Genomic DNA, 26129 nt, shown 5'->3' with positions numbered 1-26129 from the left:
TTCAAGTTGCATAAAATGTGTATGGGGCCTCACCTCTCCTGGGACACCTTGCTCCTGAGAGAGCCCTTTAGGGAGGAAGAAAGGAAGGAAGGGAGCCAACTCAGTGTTAATGTGCGTCCTTCCTGTGCCGGGTCTGACCCCAGGCTTCTCGTGATTTCGTGTAACCCTCATCACAACCTGACGTGGTGGCTGTTTTCATCCCATCTTGAGAGATGAAGAAACTGTGGCTCAAGGAAGAAGATGCACAGCTGAGATTTGAACCCAGAGACTTTGGTCTTCAAGGTCCACACTCCTTCCCACCTGCCACATCACCTCCTCCACCTGCATAATTCCTGGGACCCAATGGGCTGCAGAAAGTGATGGAACAACAGAATCTAACTGAATAATCAGATCCATGAACAACAGATCAGCGAGAGAAGGGCCTGTAGCCTCCACAAAGTGCCATCAATCAGAACAAGCTCGTTGATTTGTATACCAATGACCAAGTCACACAACAGAGCTTGAGATCTCCCAAGCGACCAGCTCCTGTTCTGAGCCTTACTGAGCCTACCTGAGATGGAGCCACCAAAAACAATCAGAGTGAACAAGAATGTGGCCTCTGAGAAAATCTGATCTAAGTGTGATCCAGACTTCACAGCCCGCTCATTACTTTTCTGTCCCACATTACAGATGCTGCCTTGGCTTTATGAAATGCTTCTATCAAACCGCCAGAGCAAGCAAGGAAATTTGTCCAAATGCCCTGATTTCATGTATTTTTTTTCCTTCTCAAAGGTAAGAAAAGAAACTCCATATGTCCTCCTGAATAGTTGACAGAAATCTGCTAGAAAAATTCAATGCAAATATGTTTCAGTTCTCATGAAACATAAGGCGCTCCGGCAAAGCCTCTACAACCCGTCAGAATACATTCTCCACGAACAGACTCACGTCCCCAACGACTGACTTGAAAGAAGGTGGCACAGAATTGTGGAAAGAAATTGGAGTATGAACCTAATAAATTAGCATATGTAATAAATTGAAACATGAAATGTAGTGGAGATCAGAGAATGGACCTCTAGGAATGTTTGGGTTCTTAAATCGTTTAGATTTTGATGGTCAAAGCCACCTATGAAAGAAATAAGATTTTTAAAAATTGTGATAATTGAAATGAATTTTTTAAAAAATTCATTTCATTTATTTTATTTTTGGCTGAGTTGGGTCTTTGTTGCTTCATGTGGGCTTTCTCTAGTTGCGGCGAGCAGGGGCTACTCTTCGTTGAGGTGCGCAGGCTTCTCATTGCGGTGGCTTCTCTTGTTGCGGAGCACGAGCTCTAGGGGGCATGGGCTTCAGTAGTTGCGGTGCATGGGTTCAGTAGTTGTGGCACATGGGCTCAGTTGCTCCGCAGCATGTGGGATCTTCCCAGACCAGGGATTGAGCCCGTGTCCCCTGCATTGGCAGGCGGATTCTTAACCACTGCACCACCAGGGAAGCCCAAAATGAATTTTTTTAAATGTGCTATTTGCACATTTAATTTAGTTCCAGAAATAAACCCACTGGTCTGTATGTTTCCCCATGGTCATTTTCTTTCCCTTCCTTGGTGGAGTCCCTGTTGTTTGATGTGGGCACCTGAGCAAGGCCACTGCAGGACCTGGTGATGGTGAGAGAGGAGGGGAATGCCGGGGCCACTACCTTTGACCATACCTGCCCGGGCAGGTGTAGGGCAGGCAGGACTTCCTGTCCTGGCAGAGGAGGTGATCATGGTTGTCAGTCTCTTTTGCTTAGCATACTGGCTGTTCCTCAGAAAATTATTTCCTGATACTCACTGGACACACTTCCCCACTTGTTGGCGGTAACCAGGGCTCTGCCAGGGCACGTGCTCAGCTCCATAGTAGCCCAATGACACAGGAAACCACCTTCCACGTTCACTTGGAACGGAGGTGGCACATGGCAACCAGGGTGATCTTGATAAATGTAAGGTCCTCCTTGTAATGTCTCTGCTGAAACCTTTCCAGGTGCTTCCTATCTCACACAGAATAGAAGCCAAAGTTCTCTGCATGGCCCACACCGCTGGCTTGCTCTGGCCCCTCCCTCTCTCACTTCTCCAAGCGCTCTCCCCTTGGCCATGTTGCCCCAGCTACCCTAGCTCTTTAAGCCGTTCCTTGAACTTGTCAAGGTCATTTCCACCTTAAGGCCTTGCATGTTTTTCTCTGCCTGGAAAGCCCTTCCTTTAGATCTTTGCCTGACTTTTCCCTTTGTGTCTTTCGGGTTTCAGTGGAAAACAGAGTTGGTCAGAAAAGTCTGGACCATCCATGACTCATACTCCTTCCAACTCCATCCGTGAGCGTCCTGCTGAATCTCCTTAGCACTGATCACTAAGGACTTCTTCCCCTGTATGTGTTTACATACTTATCAGCTGTCGCCCCCAACAGTAGGTAAATTCCACAAGAGCAGGGACCTTTTCTCTCTGGTCCCTATTGTATTACAGCTCTTAGAATAGTTCAACAATTATTTGTAACAAGGATTGAACAAGAATTCAAACTCCAGAACTTGTGCCACTACCTCTCATGGGAAGTTGGCATCTTTTCCTTATTGTCTCCTGTACGTATTGCTGGCCCTGCAAACCTGGGGGAGCCATTCATTCCTTTGTTGGAGAGAACATTAAGGACCTTCCTCTCTTGCCACATCCCTTCCCCCAAAAGAACAAGTGCACATACGTCTCAACACACTTATTAAAAAATGATCTCTTCTCAACCAGGGGTGAGAGGTGGGTGGTAATTATGAGATCGGTTGTGAGTTAAATTAAGTATATTCTAGGGCATACTTCTGGACTATTTCATTGCATCCTTTATCAATATCTCACAAATTTAATTACTCTGCCTTTAAAACATGATTTACTATCTTAATAGATAGGTCCTCTTCATTTCTTTTATTTTTTCTAAGCATTTCTAAGTTATTCTTGACTTTATTTTATCAGGTGATTTTTTGAATCCTTTTGAAAAGTTAAAAAAAACTTCTAGTTCAGATTTTGATTTAAATTACAGTAAATGTCTACCCTCATTTTGGAAGAATTCTTCTTTACACTGTCTTTCCTACCAGCAAAACTGGTAGGTTTCTGAGAGATCTGCAGTCTTCTTGTTAAGCTTTAATTTCACATTTTTTTGTTCCTATTGTGGTTGGAATTAATTTCCATTTTTATCTCCCCACTCCTGCAGTCTGGTTTGAGATTCATCTATAAATTTTAGTTATGAAATGGGGAGTTCTAATGTAAATCCCAGAACCTATTGAGCTGTATTGCGTAATTGTGCCTAATGATATGGATTCATGAATAGACCTGCTACTACTAGACCTTTTCTTTGAATAGAATGAATTTTTATTTTGCATTTATTTGCATTCAAGGTTGCTGTATTCTTTTCTTTTTTTTTATTGAAGTTGATTTACAATGTGATGCTAGTTTCAGGTGTACAGCAAAGCGATTCCGTTATATGTACCTATCTGTATATTCTTTTCACTTCTTTTCCCTTATAGGTTATTATAAGATGTTGAATATAGTTCCTTGTGCTATACCATAGGTCTTTTATCTATTTTATACATAGTAGTGTGCATAGTTGCTGTATTCTTTTACAGGCTCTTTATCTCAAGTAAATGTTTGTGATCTCTGACCTTACCCTGGGGATCCTTTATATTTCTCCACACGTTTTTCTCCCATTCTATGCAATAGCTATTTCAAACTCTCTCCACAATCCTGACACTCAAATTTCACTATCCCCTCACTTTCAGAAGGCAAACTTGCCTTCTAGTTCAGAAAGCTAGAGATGTAAGCAAGCAGGACCTTATGGGGCCTTCCCAGGACAGACCATCCCCTGCCCCCATGTCCTCTTGTTTGTAGAAAGACTTTAGCCTCCTAGGCCATCCCTGAGTTCCAAAGAATAAATTTAATAAATTTAGAAGTGAGAAAATGCAGAAGCAAAGGAAAACAGTCAAGCAAGACAAAATAATAATAGTTTAGCCATTAAATAAAGTCAAATACCTTTAGTTCCTCTCAAGGGCTATAAGATAACATTCTGAGCCATATCCTGTGAGCTGTTTTGCAAATACTGAAACCCCTGCAGGTGGAAAACATTAACTGCATGCTGACCATCAGCATGTAGGCAGGCCCCAGACAGGTTGGAACCAGAAGGTTGATGATGTTGACTCCTCATTACCTCACTACCAGCCAATCAGAAGAATGTACACAAGCTGATCATGTGCCCTGCAACCCTCTCACTCACCCTACCTTTAAAAACCTTTCCATGAAAGCCACCAGGGGTTCCGGCCTCTTGAGCATTAGCCATCCCCAATCTTGCTTGGTGCCCTGCAATAAACACTACATTTCCTTTCACCACAACCCAGTGTCAGTAGATTGGCTTTACTGTGCCCAGGCAAGCAGACCCAAGTTTGGTTGGGTAACAGAGGGGCGGAGGGGGGGAAGCATAGAACATAAAACAAACTCTCTTCATCTTCCTAAACATCAAATTTACCCACTTACTTGTATCTGGACTATTCTGTCTTTGCCATTCCAATGCCAATGCCCCATCTGTTTTCTGGAGCTCATCCCCTCCATTTCCCCAAGAGTCCCTTATTGTTGGACCCTTAGGTTGTTTCAAAGTCTTCCTAGTATAAAAATATAACACTTGATGAACTGCATTGTGATATACCCTTGGCTGCTTGTCCAGTTATTCCTTAGGACAAATGATTGAAAGCATATTTGCTGGATCAAAGGGTATGCACACTTTGATTGCTTCGAGTTACCAAGTCACCAGTGTGCTAATATGTGTTACTTTGTGGGTAATAGACTGCCTATTTCCCTGAACTCTTACCAACATTGATTATCGTTCTTTTTAACCATCCAATTTGTTAGGCAAAGTGGCATTTCATTATTACAATTTGCATTTTTATTGCTTGTCTGAACAAACGATAAACTTTGCCCTGTTCATGGCTGTCTTCCCAGTGCCTCAATGTGCTTTTGTTGAATGGAAAAAATGATTGTGCACACCATATGCCAAGTTCTGGGCTAGGTGTTGTATTGAATACAGCTGAGATACAATTAAAGTTGAATATTTTTTCATGTGCTTATTGGTCATTTACATTCTTCTTTTTTTGCTTTTATTTTTGGTCAATTGTCTGCTTATGTGGACTGCCTTTTTATCTATTAGCATTATGAGTATATTAATTCTCGAGGGCTCAGTTCATCTTTTGCCTAGAGAAGAAGATGTTCTGTTGAAGCCCTCATAATCCAGGAGAGAACCCAGAACTCTTTTCCCAGCCTTGCAGGCCCCTCCCCCAAACACACAGGACACAAGCGTGGGAATGAGTGACACCAGTGACAACAGGAGTGAAATGAAACCTCACCTGTTCAAGCGCTGTGGATAAGAGCTGTAGCTCTAAGTGGACAGCTAAAGCTTCTCTTTTTTCCTAGCGCAGCAGTTAAATAGAAAGAAGAGGCAACAGGCATAAGGCCTACTGAGATCAGTGTAGCTTGTAAGATATAAGTGGGGATTGAACCTTTAGCGCCAACTGAAGATGGAGACATGCTTCTCAAATAAGATACTTCCTGGGGTGAAAGACACTGAATCCTCATGTGGATGGTGAGTCATTTTACAAGGGTGAGACACACATGGACAATACTTGATTTTATGTTAACACTGTGATATCGACAAAAAATTTTTCACAAGCACATTAAACTGCAGAAACCCACAGCTCTGGGTTTTCTCAGGCAACAATCAATCTGTCTGCTTATCCATTGACCAGTACTGTGTTTCTATATGACTTGATGCTAGTAAATGGGGAGCAGCTGTGAGAAGATGCACAAATCTGTCTCTTATTTGAGGAGAAAGACACTTATTACTTTAGGGAAGTCTCAGTACTTTGAGGAGAATTATTCCGTGAAACTATGAATATGGGAGTTATCTGCTGGCCTGTGACTCCTTTGTGAAACTAAAACACAATGATTCAGCTACTTGTGATAATTAATAAACAAAGACACTTTGCTTTCAGGACATTGCGTGTACAAATTTGACTATAATGCAAGAATTCACTAGTATGGGCCTTCAACAAACACTCATGTTCCAAAAGCTTGACACACAGGACATCTTTTGTCATATAAATAGTGTCATAAATGATACTAGTATCAGGAAACAAAAACCTATTTAATGCCTTACATGTCTAGAACCATGGGATTTTGGAGCGAGCAGGGACCTTGGGGATCACTGCTTTAAGCTTGGGGAGATAGGGTTTTGTGGGAGACTCAGCCCCTGCATGTAGTCTCCAAAGTCAGGCCAGGAGTTCTTGACCTTTCTTTGCGTCCTTCTCTCAGGAATGCAGCACCTGCATATCCAGGAGCAGATGGTTCTAGGAACCACTTCAGCCAGGCCTTTCTTCCATAACCATTGGCACAGCCACCTGCCCAGTGGCAGAGGGGAAGCAAGTGCTTATTCCCGGGCTTGAAGGATCCCAGGGTTTGGAAGGTTGACCATGAGGTTGACCATGAGGTTGACCATGAGGTTCAATGAAACCAAGATGACTTCAATTAAAAACATGGCCTCTAGGAATCCAGGTTTCTGGGCTGGCCCCAAGTTTTACAAGCTGGTTCTTCAGGTAGTTAAAATTCAGATGGCAGTGACCATCCTTGAATCATCATTGGGCCCCCAACACCCAGCCAAAGCGAATCAACTGTAGGGACAAGTCTGCCTACAGCGAAGGGCTGACTCCCATCAAGAAACAGCGTGTTTCTAAAATGGTTCTTCTGCTGCTGGACAAGATTGTGAGGCCCTAATACCTACATGGGTTGTCATACCAAGGACACTGAACTGCCACTGATGCCCCTGTGTCTATGGGAACATGCACATTCCTCTGCTTTGGCTCCCAGAGAGAAGAACCTGCGATAGAGGCAGGAGGAATGGTGAAGTCTGGATAAAACTCTCTGTGTAAGGGATCCTCGTGGTCAGGCAGAGGCCGTTAGCAGCCAGTTAGGCATTTGGATTTCTCCACTGCTTAGTCACAGATACTGCAGTGAGTGTTTGTGAACTGGGGACTCTGTGTGTTTTCCTGTTTGGTTACTGTCTTAGTCTGGTTTCCCCAGAAGCAGACCCTGAGACAGGGATTCGAGTGCATGGAGTTTATTTGGGAAGTGATCCCAGGAACCAGTGGAGGAGGGGGTGGGGCAAGGCAGGGAAGAGAAGGCAACCAGATCCAGCTGGTCCTCACTGCGGGTGACCAGAGCCAAATCTGCTGGGGAACTCGGGGCATCAGTGGGTAGCACACACTCCGTGGGTCACCACCCCAGTGGAGGCAAAGGAGTGGAGTATTTACACTCTTCCCATCAGTCACTGGTTAGGGCTGCTCCTGGGGAGGGGAGTGTTATTCTCTCACTCCCAGCCTGCCTTCTGCACAGGAAGAGGAGCTCCTGCTGTGCCGGGAGTCCCCAGGCAGATGGACCTTGGGCCAGTGTGCAGTAGCACGGTAAAGAGATAAGGCAGGCACGAACAGCTTCTGGAACAGTTTCTTTAGCCCGGATCCGCTCCCCGACCATGCCGTGTGTGTGTACATGTGTGAGCGCTGGACAAACTAGTTGTGGTCGGATTACAAGGGAAGTCATAGTTACTCTGATCCCGAAGATGGGAACCTGGGAGGTTCTGACGTGGTATTTTCCCCATTACATTCTTCAGAGCATCATGAAGCACCGAACGTGGCTACAGACCTCTGGCTTGACACTGCACGTGTGGACGGGACATAGGCACTAAGCTGTTCCCTCAGTGCTAACACAGGGGCATTATTTCACGACAGTGAAGTTTCTTTTCCTTGAGGTTGTTAAAGGGGCTGTGAGGTTGTTAATATTTGCTGGGCTCTGGCTGTGTGCTACCTCTATGCTGCATAATTCAGTCCTCCCAACTCTATAAGGGGGTATGATTATCCCCATTTTACAGACACGGCCAACATGTGTTTGTCCAATCAACAATGAAGACCTAGACTGGTTTTTAGGGATCGATATAAAAACAAGCCAGACTTGGGCTTGTCGACAGGCTGGGAGCAAGTTCAAGGGCCGCAGGGCAGCTCTAGCTGCTGAGTAGAGAAAGGATTGGAGGGGCCAAGGAGGGCAGCTAGGGGGCGGGGTGTAGGAAGCAGGCAAGAAATGGCCTTGGCTTAGAACCAAAGTCCAAAGTTTGCAAACTGCATGGATGTGTTTCACAGTCAGTCTAATCCTGAAGCCTATCTCTATACCCTTCTGCTTCTAAATAATCTTCCATAGATGAACGTATATTTCTGTTTTCCTTTAATCAGAGTAGCCGATGCTTGATGGAGAGAGATATATTGATTACCTCTTTTTGTTTGCTATCTGGGTTTTTACATACACAAGTGATATCTGGTTGACTATTTAATCCATTGATTCATGGTCGGCAGTGGGAAGGACTTAAACTTTGAGAAACTGACACATTTGGGAGTTTGAATAAAAGCAACTCCCCTAATTTCCTGCTCAGCGAGGGCACAGGGCAGGATGGGGGCAGGATGGAGGGCTTGGCCAAGCACCCAGGATTTTCCGCCTTTCCCTGTTCACATTCTGCCCAGAAGAGCACAGTACAAACAGATGGCTGTGCCTCCAGAAGGTGAGGCCTGCAGGCTGATGAGGGGTGTGTGTGCGTGGCTCATCCCAGCCTGGTGTGCTGCTGGTACAGCATGAGCTTTTGGTGCCTTGGGACCACCAGGCAGCAAAGCCAGTAGGATGTGGAGCCACTGTAAGAAATAATGTGATATTCTTCGGTTACCATCTGGCTCTCAGCTCTAGCAGACAAATGTGACTGTAATGGGCCGTCGGTTCAAGTAACAGAGAGGATCAGAGCCCATAACCATTGAAGAGGCAATGGGTCGGAGACCATATCCTGGGGAAGGGCTGCCCGTGAAGGCCAAGATCTGCTCTCCACCCACAGAAATGCTGGGGGAAAGAGATGTGCGCCATCCCCAGGCAAAGGACCCGGCAGGTTTATGAGTGAGGATTCAATGGTTACGGAGGCCGGGTTGGGAATGAATGCAAGGCAGAGTCTGAGGTGTCGGAAGGTTCAGGGCCTCAGCCATGGAGGATGGTCCCCACTTCCCTTGGGGCCTGCTCTGGACCACCTGTGGCCATTCCTGGGTTGGCCAGGCTCCTGCACAGTACCCCAGCTTGGCTGTTGAGCAGATGAAGGGGACTCATTCGCCATGCACGTGGGTTACCAGCAGCCTGTTAGCTTAGATAGCCTGCTCTCAGAGTAGGGAAAAAATTGATCCTAAGTACAAAGAAGTCTAGATGTTACCAGATAAGATCTTATCTGAGTTCCAGAAGAGGCAGCTTGTTGTAAAGGAAGGAGCCTGTGATTTGACGCCAAGCAGGTTTGTGATGCAGCCTCAGCTCTGAAACTTACTAGCTGTGGGCCTTGGGTAAGTACCTTTGTGACTAGACTCAGTTTCCTTATCTGCAACATGGGTCTGTGTCTGCCTCCAAGGTTTTATATTAAATGAACTAACTAACATGTGCAAAGTACCAGGCATGTAGGAGACATTGAACAAATGCTAGCTTCTTCCCCTTCCCCTGGAGGCAGCAGGGATATCCTGACCAGGGGGCCAAGTCTAGTGTGAACGTACTTGGTGGAGCTGTAGTGGGAACCCAGGCATGTGCTGGAGGATGGTGGGCAGAAAGGCTGGGATCCCTTTCTGCCAGTGGCAGGGTCTATTTTCTGTACCTTCCACACAGTGTCCCTTGGAACTCGGTGGCCAGCTTGGGAGAAGGAAGGGAGGATGGTGGGACTGAAGATCAGGTGGTTGGAGCTTTGGGGACCCTCAGAGCAGCAGTCCTTTTATCTGTTTAAAGCACTGGGATTCCATATAAGGTTTGTTTGAGAAAGCCTTCTGGCTAAGTCAAACAAGCCAAAATCTGAAAACTGCAGAGATAAATGATCCAGAAGGCCACTTTCAACACAAAGACTTTATACTATGAAATGAAGCATCATCATTGGCTAGAAGAGGATTGGCTAGATGTTTTCAATCCACAGGAAACATTCCTTCGGGAGAGGGTGAGGCGGGAAATAACACAGCTCTTTACCAATGAGAGAGACCATGGGTACTACGTTATAGAGTCGAAATGTAAGGGCTGTCTTGATGAAGAATAGGAGATGAGAGGTCTTGGGAGACTTCCAAGGACACGCGGTGCTACTTTCCTGATTGAATAACAGCGTTAATCAAGCAGAATTTTCTTGGGCTCTCCCAAGTGCATAGGGATGGGCATTTTAGAGAGTGCTCTTTGGGGTCCCAGCACATCTCTGCACAAATGCAGAACCTTCCCCCACACCCCAGCTGCAGAAACCAAGCCGTCTGCAGGTGGTTTCACAGAGCTTACCTTCTTCAGCTCTTCCTGGACACTCTGGCTGTTGTCTTCAGAGGACAGACTTTCCTTCTGGTTCTCAGACTCTGTCTTGGGCTCGGACTCCTGATCCTCCCCAGAGGAAGTTTCCTTCTCACTCATTTTCATTGCCAACTCGTACAGCCTGTTTGTCCGTTTCTCTTCTGCAGCGTCTGTGCCGGCCTGTGGGTGCCGAGCCTCATTGCAGATATCAGTCTTTGATAAATCACCGGACACCTAAATGAAAGCCAGAATCATGAGCTGAAGACTCTTCTGCTACCGTCATGTTGCTTGTTGTTCCCAATAATCCCTGAGTAAAGGACAATCAGGAAAATGAAGCTCTTACCTGATCTGCTTTCCCTATGGATGGACTTTTTATTTTTACTTCTTCAAACACGTGCATCTTAACACTTTGTTAAAAATTAAGGCAGGTGAGCACCTGTACTCAGAAAAGTGACTTCAGTGTTTTTCATTTGCAAAATACTCACCGAGTGCCTACTAGGGTCAGCACTGTGCTGGTGCTGAGGATGCAAAGCTGAGCAAACCTCCGCCCGTCCCCTAGTGGAGAAGGCACTAAAACCCTGACAAGGGCACAGAAGCAGTGCGTGGGGAGGGAGGCTTTGACAGCCCTCTAAGGGGCACTGGATGGCAGGGCTGGGACTCAGGGAAAGCTTGTTTGTGGAGATGGTGTTTGAGTGGAGATTCAAAGTGTAGCAGTTACCCAGCTAAAAGGGAGAGAGGAAAGAATGGTATTCTAGGCAAATCGCAGATTTTGAGATGGTGCAAGGTCCTTGCGCATACATAAGGAATACTGTGTGCCCTTCCCTTGATAATTACACAATTACATCTCCGGCTCCTACTATCTCCGAAGCTCTCTCTATGAGTAGAACCCTGACCAGGCCTGGGGAAGTCCAGGAAGACATGACATTCTAACTCTCTATTTTTCACCTTATATTAGACAGATATGTATGGAATCTTGGCAAGATAACCCTTAAAGTACCATTAGGGTCCACTGGACCCAATATTAGTTTGTGGTTTTTTTTGAATTTTATTTTATTTTTTATACAGTAGGTTTTTTTTTTTTTAACATCTTTACTGGAGGATAATTGGTTTACAACGGTGTGTTAGTTTCTGCTTTATAACAAAGTGAATCAGCTATACATATATACATGTTCCCATATCTCCTCCCTCTTGCATCTCCCTCCCACGCTCCCTATCCCACCCCTCTAGGTGGTCACAAAGCACCGAGCTGATCTCCCTGTGCTTAAAGCAGGTTCTTATTAGTTATCTATTTTATACATATTAGTGTATATATGTCAATCCCAACTTCCCAATTCATCCCACCCCCCACCCCTGGCTTTCCCCCCTTGGTGTCCATACATTCTTTCTCTACATCTGTGTCCCTATTTCTGCCCTGTAAACTGGTTGACCTGTACCATTTTTCTAGATTCCACATATATGCGTTAATATACGATATTTGTTTTTCTCTTTCTGACTTACTTCACTCTGTATGAGAGTCTCTGGGTCCATCTACGACTCTACAAATGACCCAATTTTGTCCCTTTTTACGGCCGAGTAATATTCCATTGTATATATGTACCACGTCTTCTTTATCCATTCGTCTGTCAGTGGGCATTTAGGTTGCTTCCGTGTCCTGGCTATTGGAAATAGAGCTGCAGTGAACATTGGAGTGCATGTGTCTTTTTGAATTATGGTTTTCTCAGGGTATATGCCCAGTAGTGGGATTGCTTGGTCATAAGGTAATTCTATTTTTAGTATTTTAAGGATCCTCCATACTGTTCTTCATAGTGGCTGTATCAATTTACATCCCCACAAACAGTGCAAGAGGGTTCCCTTTTCTCCACACCCTCTCCAGCATTTGTTGTTTGTAGATTTTCTGATGATGCCCATTCTAACCAGTGTGAGGTGATACCTCATTGTAGTTTTCATTTGCATTTCTCTAATAATTAGTGCTAATCTTTTTTTTTTTTTTTTTTTTTTTGCGGTACACGGGCCTCTCACTGTTGTGGCCTCTCCCATTGCGGAGCACAGGCTCCGGATGTGCAGGCTCCATGTGGGATCTTCCCGGACCGGGGCACGAACCCATGTCCCCTGGATCGGCAGGCAGACTCTCAACCACTGTGCCACCAGGGAAGCCCTCTAATAATTAGTGATGTTGAGTAGCTTTTCATGTGCCTCTTGGCCATCTGTATGTCTTCTTTGGAGAAATGTCTGTTTAGGTCTTCTGCCCATTTTTTGATTGGGCTGCTTGTTGTTTTAATATTGAGCTGCATGAGCTGTTTATATATTTTGGAGATTAATCTTTTGTCCGTTGATTCGTTTGCAAATATTTTCTCCCACTCTGAGTTTGTCTTTTTGTCTTGTTTATAGTTTCCTTTGCTGTGCAAAAGCTTGGAAGTTTCATTAGGTCCCATTTGTTTATTTTTGCTTCTATTTTCATTACTCCAGGAGGTGGGTCAAAAAAGGTCTTGCTGTGATTTATGTCAAAGAGTGTTCTTCCTATGTTTTCCTCTAAGAGTTTTATAGTGTCCGGTCTTACATTTAGGTCTTTAATCCATTTTGAGTTTACTTTTGTGTATGGTGTTAGGGAGTGTTCTAATTTCATTCTTTACATGTAGCTGTCCAGTTTTCCCAGCACCACTTATTGAAGAGGCTGTCTTTTCTCCATTGTATATCCTTGCCTCCTTTGTCATAGATTAGTTGACCATAGGTGTGTGGGTTTATCTCTGGGCTTTCTATCCTCTTCCATTGATCTATGTTTCTGTTTTTGTGCTAGTACCATATTGTCTTGATTACTGTAGCTTTGTAGTATAGTCTGAAATCAGGGAGTCTGATTCCTCCAGCTCCATTTTTTTCCCTCAAGATTGTTTTGCCTATTCGGGGTCTTTTGTGTCTCCATACAAATTAAAATTTTTTTTGTTCTATTCTGTAAAAACTGCCATTGGTAATTTGATAGGGATTGCATTGAATCTGTAGATTGCTTTGGGTAATATAGTCATTTTCACAATATTGATTCTTCCAATCCAAGAACATGGTATATCTCTCCATCTGTTTGTTTCACCTTTGATTTCTTTCATCAGTGTCTTATAGTTTTCTGAGTAAGGTCTTTTACCTCCTTAGGTAGGTTTATTCCTAGGTATTTTATTCTTTTTGATGTGATGGTAAATGGGTTTGTTTCCTTAATTTCTCTTTCTGATCTTTCGTTGTTAGTGTATAGGGATGCAAGAGATTTCTGTGCATTAATTTTGTATCCTGCAACCTTACCAAATGCATTGATTAGTTCTAATAGTTTTCTGGTGGCATCTTTAGGATTTTCTATGTATAGTATCATGTCATCTGCAAACAGTGACACTTTTACTTCTTCTTTTCCAATTTGTATTCCTTTTATTTCTTTTCCTTTTTTGATTGTCATGGCTGGGACGTCCAAAACTATATTGAATAATAGTGGAGAGAGTGGACATCCTTGTCTTGTTCCTGAAATGCTTTCAGTTTTTCACCATTGAGAATGATGTTTTCTGTGGGTTTGTCATATATGGCCTTTATTATGTTGAGGTAGGTTCCCTCTATGCCCACTTTCTGGAGAGTTTTTCTCATAAATGGGTGTTGAATTTTGTTAAAAGCTTTGTCTGCATCTATTGAGATGATCATATGGTTTTTATTCTTTAATTTGTTAATTGATTTGCATATATTGAAGAATCGTTGCATCCCTGGGATAAATCCCACTTGATCATGGTGTATGATTCCTTTAATGTGTTGGATTCTTTTTCCTAGTATTTTGTTGAGGATTTTTGCATCTATATTCATCAGTGATATTAGTCTGTAATTCTCCTTTTTTTGTAGTATATTTGTCCGGTTTTGGTATCAGGGTGATGGTGGTCTTGTAGAATGAGTATGGGAGTGTTTCTTCCTCTGCAACTTTTTGGAAGAGTTTGAGAAGGATGGATGTTAGCTCTTCTCTAAATGTTTGATAGAATTCACCTGTGAAGCCATCTGGTCCTGGACTTTTGTTTGTTGGAAGATTTTTAATAAATTTCATTTCTTGTGATTGGTCCGTTCATATTTTCTATTTCTTCCGGTTCAATCTTGGAAGGTTATACCTTTCTAAGAATTTGTCCATTTCTTCCAGGTTGTCCATTTTATTGGCGTAGAGTTGCTTGTGGTAGTCTCTAAGGATGTTTTGTATTTCTGTGGTGTCTGTTGTACCTCTCCTTTTTCATTTCTAATTTTATTGATTTGAGTCCTCTCCCTATTTTACTTGATGAGTCTGGGTAAAGGTTTATCAATTTTGCTTATCTTCTAAAGATCCAGCTTTTAGTTTTATTGATCTTTGCTATTGTTTTCTTTGTTTCTATTTCATTTATTTCTGCTCTGATCTTTATGATTTCTTTCCTTCTACTAACTTTGGGTTTTGTTTGTTCTTCTTTCTCTAGTTCCTTTAGCTGTAAGGTTAGATTGTTTATTTGAGACTTTACTTGTTTCTTGAGGTAGGATTGTATTGCTATAAACTTCCCTCTTAGAACTGCTTTTGCTGCATCCCATAGGTTTAGGATCGTCGTGTTTCATTGTCATTTGTCTCTAGGTATTTTTTGATTTCCTCTTTGATTTCTTCAGTAATCTCTTGGTTATTTAGTAATGTATTGTTTAGCCTCCATGTGTTTGTGTTTTTTACATTTTTTCCCCTGTAATTGATTTCTAATCTCATAGCATTGTGGTCGGAAAAGATGCTTTATATGATTTCAATTTTCTTAAATTTACTGAGGCTTGACTTGTGATCCAAGATGTGAGCTATCCTGGAGAATGTGTGCACTTGAGAAAAAAGGGTAATCTGCTGTTTTTGGATGGAATGTCCTATGAATATCAATTAAATCTGTCTGGTCTGTTGTGTCATTTAAAGCTTGTGTTTCCTTATTAATTTTCTGTCTGGATGATCTGTCCATTGATGTAAGTGAGGTGTTAAAGTCCCCGACTATTAATGTGTTACTGTCAATTTCTTCTTTTATAGCTGTTAGCATTTGCCTTATGTATTGAGGTGCTCCTGTGTTGGGTGCACATATATTTATAATTGTTATATCTTCTTCTTGGATTGAACCCTTGATCATTATGTAGTGTCCTTCCTTGTCTCATGTAACATTCTTTATTTTGAAGTCTATTTTATCTGATATGAGTATTGCTACTCCAGCTTTGTTTTGATTTCCATTTGCATGGAATATCTTTTTCCATCCCTTCACTTTCAGTCTGAATGTGTCCCTAGGTCTGAAGTGGGTCTCTTCTAGACAGCATATATATGGGTCTTGTTTTTGTATCCATTCAGTGAGCCTGTGTCTTTGCTTGGAGCATTTAATCCATTCACATTTAAGGTAATTATTGATATGTATGTTCCTATGACCATTTTCTTAATTGCTTTGGGTTTGTTTTTGTAGGTCCTTTCTTCTCTTGTTTTTCCCACTTAGAGAAGTTCCTTTAGCATTTGTTGTAGAGCTGGTTTGGTGGTGCTGAATTCTCTTAGCTTTTGCTTGTCTGTAACTGTTCTGATTTCTCCATCAAATCTGAAAGAGATTCTTGCCAGGGGGAGTAAGCTTGGTTGTAGGTTCTTCGCTTTCATCACTTTAAATACATCATGCCACTCCCTTCTGGCTTGTAGAGTGTCTGCTGAGAAATCAGCTATTAACCTTATGGGAGTTCCCTTGTATGTTATTTTTCGTTTTTCCCTTGTTGCTTTTAATAATTTTTCTTTGTCTTTAATTTTTGTCAATTCGATTACTATTTGTCTTGTCGTGTTTCTCTTTGGGTTTATCCTGCTTGGGACTCTCTGTGTTTCCTGGACTTGGGTGGCTATTTCCTTTCCCATGTTAGGGAAGTTTTCAACTGTAATCGCTTCAAATATTTTCTTGCATCCATTCTCTCTCTCTTCTCCTTCTGGGACCCCTATAATGTGAATGTTGGTGCATTTAATGTTGTCCCAGAGGTCTCTTAGGCTGCCTTCATTTCTTTTCATTCTTTTTTCTTTATTCTGTTCCATGACAGTGAATTCCACCATTCTGTCTTCCAGGTCACTTATCCGTTCTTCTGCCTCAGTTATTCTGCTATTGATTCCTTCTAGTGTAGTTTTCATTTCAGTTATTGTCCATCTCTGTTTGTTTGTTCTTTAATTCTTCTAGGTCTTTGTTAAACATTTCTTGCATCTTCTTGATCTTTGCCTCCATTCTTTTTTCAAGGTGTTGGATCATGTTCAGTATCACTACTCTGAATTATTTTTCTGGAAGGTTGCCTATCTCCACTTCATTTTGTTGTTTTTCTGGGGTTTTATCTTGTTCCTTCATCTGGTGCATAGTCCTCTGCCTTTTCATTTTGTCTGTCTTTCTGTGAATGCTGTTTTTGTTCCGCAGGCTGCAGGATTGTAGTTCTTGCTTCTGTTGTCTGCCCTCTGGTGGATGAGGCTAAGAGGCTTATGCAAGCTTCATGATGGGAGGGACTGGTGGTGGGTAGAGCTGGGTGTTGCTCTGGTGGGCAGAGCTCAGAAAACTTTAATCTGCTTGTCTGCTGATGGGTGGGGCTGACTTCCCTCCTGTTGGTTGTTTGGCCTGAGGCGGCCCAGCCCTGGAGCCTGCAGGCTCTTTGGTGGGGATAATGGCCAACTCCAGGAGGGCTTAAGCTAAGGAGTACTTCCCAGAACTTCCACTGCCAGTGTCCCTGTCCCCGTGGTGAGCCACAGCCTCCCCCCAGCTCTGCAGGAGACCCTCCAACACTAGCAGGTAGGTCTGGTTCATTCTCCTGTGGGGTCACTGCTCCTTCCCCCTGGGTCCTGATGCACATACAACTTTGTGTGTGCCCTTCAAGAGTGGAGTCTCTGTTTCCCCCAGTCCTGTCAAAGTCCTGCAATCAAATCCTGCTAGTGTTCAAAGTCTGATTCTCTGGGAATTCCTCCTCCTGTTGTCAGACCTCCAGGTTGGGAAGCCTGACGTGGGGCTCAGAACCTTCACTCCAGTGGCAGGACTTCTGTGGTATAAGTGTTCTCCAGTTTGTGAGTCACCCACGCAGCGGTTATGGGATTTGATTTTATTGTGATTGTGCCCCTCCTACCATCTCTTTGTCTTTGGATGTGGGGTATCTTTTTTGGTGAGTTCCAGTGTCTTTCTGTCGATAATTGTTCAGCAGTTAGTTGTGATTCTGATGCTCTCCCAAGAGGGAGTGAGCACATGTCCTTCTACTCCACCATCCTGAACCAATCTCCCAGTATTAGTTTTTGAGTTTCCTCTTTAAGTTGTTGTATCTATTTATAAGGCTTGGTACTTCATGGCTTTTATTCTTCCTTGAAGAACTCCCAACAAACAAAGTGAAAATGTACTAATTTTGTAAATAAAACTCATTGTATTTTGCAATTACTATCTGGACCCTTTTATAAATCTAAGATACATGAAGGGATTTCTATGATCTCATTTTCCTTATCTTTTGAAATATTTTGCTGTTTCATCATCCTGGGAATTATCTTTCATCATTACTCATCAAATGTTTCCAATTATGCTAAAAAGAGACTAGAATAATAAAACAGAAGAATGGAATTACCTAGAAGGATGATTCAACATCAGAATAAATCATCACCGTTTTGAGTCTGCTTTTAGCTCATTGTATATGGTTAGAATTCAAAAATTTTCATAACGGCAAAGGAATAAAACAGACAGAGAACATTTCACAATTAGATGACTCAGAAGATGAAGTTAAAGAGAAGAGCAGCTCCCCAGACTCTAACAATGATGATGGAATTGATTGTATAAGTAAAATCTCAGACTAAGAATCTTCAGATGACGGTGTCCTAGGTGAATTTTCTCAACCCAAGAATCGATGAGTAAACAACATATTTATCAGGATAAGAGAAAAGATGGTATTTTCATTTAGTTAGTCATTCAACAAGAAGGGCTTCATCACACATATTTTGCAACAAGAATCTAGACCATCCTGTTCTGCTAAAAAGATGTGTGGCAGATTCTTTATGATGTTTGTGTACCAAATTTGCTTGATACAGTTTGTAATTGGACAAATGCTAAAGGGAGCTGTCTATATAAAAGTGATTAGAAGGAGATAGATGACAGAAATGAAAAAAGATCACTGGATTGATAAAAGAAAAAGGGTCCCTGGGAAACGATAATTTTTTTTTTCTGGGCCTGAGTAAGAATCATGATGAGGGCCTTGTGAGAGGTGAGTAATGCCCCCATTATGCCTGAGAAGGAGGAGTCCCTTGGTCTGAGGACTTGGGGCAGCTCCATGGGAAGAACGGTCTCTGAGCAGGTTCTTGAGAGGTGAGGAGCACTTTAATATGTAGACATGGGGACAAGCATTCTTGATGAGGAAGCGGCAGGATCACTAAAACCCAGGGTGTATGAAACTGCTCAGTATAGTTAGAAGAATAAGGCTCAGAAGTGGAGAGAGTGGGGAACTTGCGGGTATGGAGAAAACAGGCCTGGGTCAGACTGCAGAGGGTTAGGCACCCACCTGAGGAACTGAGCTTTATCTGTCAAATATCTCCCAGGCTCCTGGGTGGCCCCAAGTTGCATCCAGAAGCTGGCTCATGGAAGATCTTTGGTGTGGCTCGAAGGTGAGCACCCAGGGGCTCCCTACAGTGGAAATGAGGTAGCTGCCCTGTGGCTGGACAGCCGTGTGGGAAGCGGATGAAAGTGAGAGCCGAGCTGGGGCCTGAGGGAGAGATCCTGGGTTCTGACTGAGCACACAGGAGAGGGAGCCTTAGACACTGGTGGGGGATGCTGGGCGGGGAGCAGGTGGGGGATGACTTAATGAACAGGGGCCCCATCACTGAGAGACCTGCAGGGACCCAGAGGACACTGCTCAGCTCTAGGAGGACACCAGAAGCCCCCCTCCCCACCCCCAAGACAGCGAAGGTAGAGAAAGTGGAGGGGTTGGACGACTGGTTATTTACTTAAAAAAATACAGTTTTAAACAGAAAGTTGATTAAATCGCAAGAGGCAAAGTGTTCCTTGGATTGCCTGGCTTACATTCCCGGCTCTTCAGAATGCGGAGGCTGATGAGGAAATTTAAGGCGGTTATGGAAGATCAAAACGTTGCCTTTTCTTTGCACACTTCCATTTAGTGTGTGGAACATGGAGATTCTGGCTAAATAAAGATGTAAAATTTTAAACACCTGATGACGGAATACTCATTAAGATATGCTAGTACATTTTCTTAAGCAAGAGACTTCTAATCTATTCTCGGTGGTCTGCAGGTTCTTTATACTAATTTTTAAATTTTGGTTTTCATTTCACTGATAACCTAAAAAAAAAAAAAGGTACATTCTGGATTACCAGGGCAACCACCTTACAGCTGAGTGCTGTCATGGATCACCATTCCTTTGTTTGCATTTATGCTTCTGGTGGTGCTAAAGATTTCTTACCTTGACAGTATTTAGATTTGAATGCAGCTGTTCTCAAACTAGATATCCTCTGAAAAATTCTTGAGTAATCTGTGAATTCTCAAGATTGAGAAACAAAGAGGTGGAAATAAATGGAGGCAATGGATATGTGAGAACTGGACAGTTCTCGCAGCTGAGCACAGCCATGTGGGTGAGCACTGCCCTCGGCGAGGCACACAATCTCCTTCAGGGGTCTCAGTCGTTCCCTCTGTATCCACAAAGACACTGAGGTTGAGTAGGCTGTCCAAGGTCAGGTGCCTAGTGTATGGCTGAGCCGAAGATGGCCTGACCCTGAAGGCCAAGCTCTTTGCATTATTCTAAGATGAGGCTAGAAGCTCCAAATTAAACCATGCTCCTTGGAAGGAGAACAGTTAGCAAAGCCACAGTCTCAGAGGACTGTCCTTACCTTCAGTCGCCCTAGTGGTCTGTCTTTATAGACCTTGAAATCCTGCTTGCTTTAATTCAAAGCAGTTTTTCTCCTACTCAGCCTTATCATCATCCTCATCAAAATTCTCCACACATTTGAAGGGAGCAATGTCAATGTCTTCCAGGCTAAACAACCGCAGTCCTAGCAACACTTTTTCCTAGAGCCTGGCTTTCAACTGCCAGGTCATTTGACGGGGAGGTGGGAGGCTCTGGGTTTTCTCCATCTTTTTAAAAAGAGCCCTGCTAAAGAATTACTCTCAGGTGTTACATGTCAGCCTTCATTGAATATATCCTGGTGTCCTGGTGGCTCTCCCCAGCCCCTGTGATGAAAGATACTGAACCTGACCTAAAAAATCAGAATTTCTGAAGCTTGCTTTTAGATATCATTTTAGTCAACTTCAGAGAAAAGCCCCAACAGGTTAACTAACCCTAGAGGCACTGTACGTGACAAATGTACGTAGCTCTACTTGCAAATCCCTTGGCATATTTATCCCGAATCCAAGAAGAGCAGAATGAGCCTTGGTACTGGCTGACTCCACTGTTGACCTGTTTCTTCTGAGGACTCGAAAAAGTTCTGTCTCTGGTGCCTTAAGATAGAGGTTTGTCCTCTCCCAGTGTATTGCTGTTAACCTAAAACTAGATTTGTTCACATGCTGTACTCCAGTGAATAAAGCATTAAAAAAAAATAACTGGTGTGATAAGAACAGTCATACGTACCAAAATATACATCAAATCCTTGGTCAACTTAACAGGGTGGAAATGGGAAGATGGAACCTGGAATTTTATCAAATTTAATATTATAATCTTCCTGCCTCAAGAAGAACTGCTTTACCTGGAAGGGTCTGAGTTGGGTCAGTGGAGCTTCACAGAAGGCAGATATGGGGCCCGGATCTTGGGGATGAATTTGGTGAAGGAGGTTATGGGAACTTAGCACCTGGGTGTCATCTGGAAGCCTTAATTTTAGCTTTTATAATTACAGGTCAGTTGTCCTGGTGTGAATCCCAAGCTGTTCTGAGTCCTTCGTATTATAAAATTGATTTCAAAATAAACAAAACCTTAATCAAATCTGGGTCACACCTCCCTCTCCCAGAACCCAAATCCCTCTGACGGATGGGCTCTGCCCCTAGTCTGTTTTCCCTTTATAATCTGGCAGAATTAACTATGCCATTTGTTGAAACAGCAGCCATTTATTCCCTAGAATTATGGCAATCTGTATAAAATATCTGGAAAATCATTAGCCTGGACTTCTCAGGTCAATATTTACATGAGGAACAGGCATTTAAGACACAATTATTTTCATACTGACCACAGTTGGCCTATTACTTTGTGGAAAAATCCTTTAGGAAGGAAGCAGCATTAACAGTGGATTTCATCTTTATTTTTTTCTTTGACTCTGGATTGGCAATGGGTGTAGACTAAGTTACATGATCCTTGGATTTTGATGATGATTCAGAACCTGGGCCATAATGCAGGCGTGAGAGTCAGAATCTCAGAAGGGGCAGGAAGAGTCTCCTGAACAATCACATGATGACCTTCAGGGTAGGGGCTGGGGTAGCGGGGCTGAGGGGTGTTCCAGATTCCCTTCTTTTCATTGCAAATGACTTGCTATCTGTTGTGAGTGGGCTGGGTTTGAGTCCCTGCCATATAGAGAGCTCAACATTTGCCTCGTGGAATGAATACGGTTTTACTGCCACAAGTAAGTAAAGGCTTTAACTGACAGGTAGCCCCTCTATTTGATATCTGCCCAAAGTAGGGCTATAAGTTAACTATAGCAAAACAAAAGTCATTATTTTTGGTGGATGATCCTTAATATCCAACAGAGTCCTGTTTAAAAATGTAAAGCTCTGAGCGCTTGTGTTTATGCACATTTCTCCCCCCACTGGGGAGAAGACTTAATAATTCATCAGGTTCTCAAAAGAGCCTATGACACAAGAATGTTTAAGAAACACTGTTATACAGCAAATGTCTCATTGTTTTCTAGACCTGTTCTCTGCAACCGGCTTGTCTCAGAGGGCGCACCCAGCAGTTCTCACCAATGAGGGGAATCACTTGACAGATACTTGACTCAAGATTTTTCTGCTGTCCAGGGGGTATTTGGTCATACTTGCTCTAAACTTTTTGCAGGCTATGATCTGTACTTGCTTAGGCTGCTGTGGAGGTGGGAGTGAGAGGCATGGGGGGACGGCAGACTTGTCTCAGAGAGGCTCTCTAAGTATTCATTTAAAGGAAGTTTCCACACCTAAAAAGATGAAAATCAACGGTGAAGAATTGAGGATGGGGAGGTGGGGACTGTCACCCTTTGGTCTGTGTACTGGAGGAAATTCAAACACAATTTGAGAAGATTTAAGGGCTTGCTTGGGAGCGTTCTCTTGACACACCTCCGAGGTGGGTGGACCCGTCAGGTGCCTCTGTTCATCGGCGTGGGGGTGTTGCCATACTACCCCCAACATGCATGGTCTTGCAGGCACTTGTCAGGTGCATGCCTTTGAATTCAGAGCTGCACAGCACTCATGAGCCAGGGCCAGCCATCCACTCCTCTACAGATCCTACAATTTAATCCTGGAGCAACCCGGACCAGCAGAGGTCAGAGTATTTTGGCCCCTCGTAGACCTGACCCGACTGAGTTGTCCCCAGAGCGATGTATTGGTCCACACTGAGGGACACTGTGAGAAGCAGCCTCCAAAGTGTGTGTTCGTTTGAAGCAGTTTATTGTGGAGGGTGCTGTATTCTGCATTCTCTCCACCAGGACCCATGAGATAAATTTCTCTTGGATCTCAGGTCAAGGAGCAGCATCTCTTTTATTTTATTTTATTTTAATTTTTAAATTTAATTAATTTTTTTATACAGCAGGTTCTTATTAGTCATCAGTTTTATACACCTCACCGTATACATGTCAATCCCAATCGCCCAGTTCATTACACCACCACCACCACCTCCCCATGGCTTTCCCTCCTTGGTGTCCATACGTTTGTTCTCTACATCTGTGTCTCAACTTCTGCCCTGCAAACCGGCTCATCTGTACCATTTTTCTCGGTTCCACATATATGCGTTAATATACGATATTTGTATTTCTCTTTCTGACTTACTTCACTCTGTATGACAGTCTCCAGATATATCCACGTCTCTACAAATGACCCAATTTTGTTCCTTTTTATGGCTGAGTAATATCCCATTGTATATATGTACCACATCTTCTTTATCCATTCGTCTGTCAATGGGCATTTAGGTTGCTTCCATCACCTGGCTGTTGTAAATAGTGCTGCAGTGAACATTGGGGTGCATGTGTCTTTTTGAATTATGGTTTTCTCTGGGTATATGCCCAGTAGTGGAATTCCTGGATCATATGGTAATTCTATTTTTAGTTTTTTAAGGAATCTCCATACTGTTCTCCATAGTGGCTGTATCAATTTACATTCCCACCAACAGTGCAAGAGGGTTCCCTTTTCTCCACACCCTCTCCAGCATTTGTTGTTTGTAGATTTTCTGATGATGCCCATTCTAACTGGTGTGAGGTGATACCACATTGTAGTTTTGATTTGCATTTCTCTAATAATTAGCAATGTTGAGCAGCTTTTCATGTGCTTCTTGGCCACCTGTATGTCTTCTTTGGAGAAATGTCTATTTAGGTCTTCTGCCCATTTTTTGATTGGGTTGTTTGTTTTTTTAATATTGAGCTTCATGAGCTGTTTATATATTTTGGAGACTAATCCTTTGCCCATTGATTCGTTTGCAAATATTTTCTCCCATTCTGAGGGCTGTCTATTCGTCTTGTTTATGGTTTCCTTTGCTGTGCAAAAGCTTTGAAGTTTCATTAGGTCCCATTTGGTTTTTTTTGTTTTTATTTCCGTTACTCTAGGAGATGGATCAAAAAAGATCTTGCTGTGATTTATGTCATAGAGTGTTCTTCCTATGTTTTCCTCTAAGAGTTTTATAGTGTCCAGTCTTACATTTAGGTCTTTAATCCATTTTGAGTTTATTTTTGTGTATAGTGTTAGGTAGTGTTCTAATTTCATTCTTTTACATGTACCTGTCCAGTTTTCCCAGAACCACTTATTGAAGGGCTGTCTTTTCTCCACTGTATATCCTTTCCTCCTTTCTCATAGATTAGTTGACCATAGGTGCGTGGGTTAATCTCTGGGCTTTCTATCCTGTTCCATTGATCTATGTTTCTGTTTATGTGCCAGTACAATATTGTCTTGATTACTGTAGCTTTATAATATAGTCTGAAATCAGGGAGTCTGATTCCTCCAGCTCCGTTTTTTTCCCTCAAGACTGCTTTGGCTATTCGGGGTCTTTTGTGTCTCCATACAAATTTTAAGATTTTTTTGGTCTAGTTCCATAAAAAATGCCATTGGTAATTTGATAGGGATTGCATTGAATCTGTAGATTGCTTTGGGTAGTATGGTCATTTTCACAATATTGATTCTTCTAATCCAAGAACATGATATATCTCTCCATCTGTTCATATTATCTTTAATTTCTTTTATCAGTGTCTTATAGTTTTCTGCATACAGGTCTTTTGTCTCCCTAGGTAGGTTTATTCCTAGGTATTTTATTCTTTTTGTTGCATTGGTAAATGGGAGTGTTTCCTTAATTTCTCTTTCAGATTTTTCAGCATTAGTATACAGGAGTGCAAGAGATTTCTGTGCATTAATTTTGTACTCTGCAACTTTACCAAATTCATTGATTGGCTCTAGTAGTTTTCTGGTGGCATCTTTAGGATTCTCTATGTATAGTATCACGTCATCTGCAAACAGTGACAGTTTTACTTCTTCTTTTCCAATTTGTATTCCTTTTATTTCTTTTTCTTCTCTGATTGCCATGGCTAGGACTTCCAAAACTATGTTGAATAATAGTGGTGAGAGTGGACATCCTTTTCTTGTTCCTGATCTTAGTGGAAATGCTTTCAGTTTTTCACTAACCACTGAGAATGATGTTTGCTGTGGGTTTGTCGTATATGGCCTTTATTATGTTGAGGTAGGTTCCCTCTGTGCCCACATTCTGGAGAGTTTTTATCATAAATGGGTGTTGAATTTTGTCAAAAGCTTTTTCTGCATCTAATGAGATATCATATGGTTTTTCTTCTTCAGTTTGTTAATATGGTGTACCACATTTATTGATTTGCATATATTGAAGAATCCTTGCATCCCTGGGATAAATCCCACTTGATCATGGTGTATGATCCTTTTAATGTGTTGTTGGATTCTGTAATATTTTGTTGAGGATTTTTGCTTCTGTATTCATCAGTGATATTGGTCTGTAATTTTCTTTTTTTGTAGTATCTTTGTCTGGTTTTGGTATCAGGGTGATGGTGGCCTCATAGAATGAGTTTGGGAGTGTTCCTTCCTCCGCAGTTTTTTGGGAGAGTTTGAGAAGGATGTGTGTTAGCTCTTCTCTAAATGTTTGATAGAATTCACATGTGAAGCCATCTCGTCCCGGACTTTTGTTTGTTGGAAGATTTTTGTTTGTTTCAGTTTTAAATTTCTTTATTTATTTATTTAATTTTGGCTGTGTTGGGTCTTCGTTTCTATGTGAGGGCTTTCTCTAGTTGCGGCAAGCGGGGGCCATTCTTCATTGCGATGTGCGGGCCTCTCACTATCGCGGCCTCTCTTGTTGCGGAGCACAAGCTCCAGACACGCAGGCTCAGTAGTTGTGGCTCACAGGCCTAGTTGTGTGGCATGTGGGATCTTCCCAGACCAGGGCTTGAGCTCGTGTCCCCTGCATTGGCAGGCAGATTCTCAACCACTGTTCCACCAGGGAAGACCGGGAAAATTTTTAATCACAGTTTCAATTTCATTACTTGTGATTGGTCTGTATATATTTTCTATTTCTTCCTGGTTCAGTCTTGGAAGGTTATACCTTTCTAAGAATTTGTCTGTTTCT

At 42.7% G+C, this 26129-nt stretch overlaps 1 protein-coding gene across 3 annotated transcripts in view; it reads right to left on the bottom strand.

Annotated features, from left to right (window-relative positions):
- MYRIP (myosin VIIA and Rab interacting protein) overlaps window positions 1-26129 on the bottom strand; it is a 177845-nt gene that overhangs the window by 24302 nt on the left and 127414 nt on the right. For all 3 annotated transcript variants that reach the window (XM_065884663.1, XM_065884664.1, XM_065884665.1), the window contains one exon: window positions 10379-10618. In XM_065884663.1, coding sequence (XP_065740735.1) covers window positions 10379-10618 — 240 coding nt within the window. The remainder of the gene's footprint in view (window positions 1-10378; window positions 10619-26129) is intronic.

Source organism: Phocoena phocoena, chromosome 10 (assembly GCF_963924675.1).
Source record: "Phocoena phocoena chromosome 10, mPhoPho1.1, whole genome shotgun sequence".
Lineage (NCBI taxonomy): Eukaryota > Metazoa > Chordata > Mammalia > Artiodactyla > Phocoenidae > Phocoena > Phocoena phocoena.
This window is presented reverse-complemented; position numbering and strand designations above follow the sequence as displayed.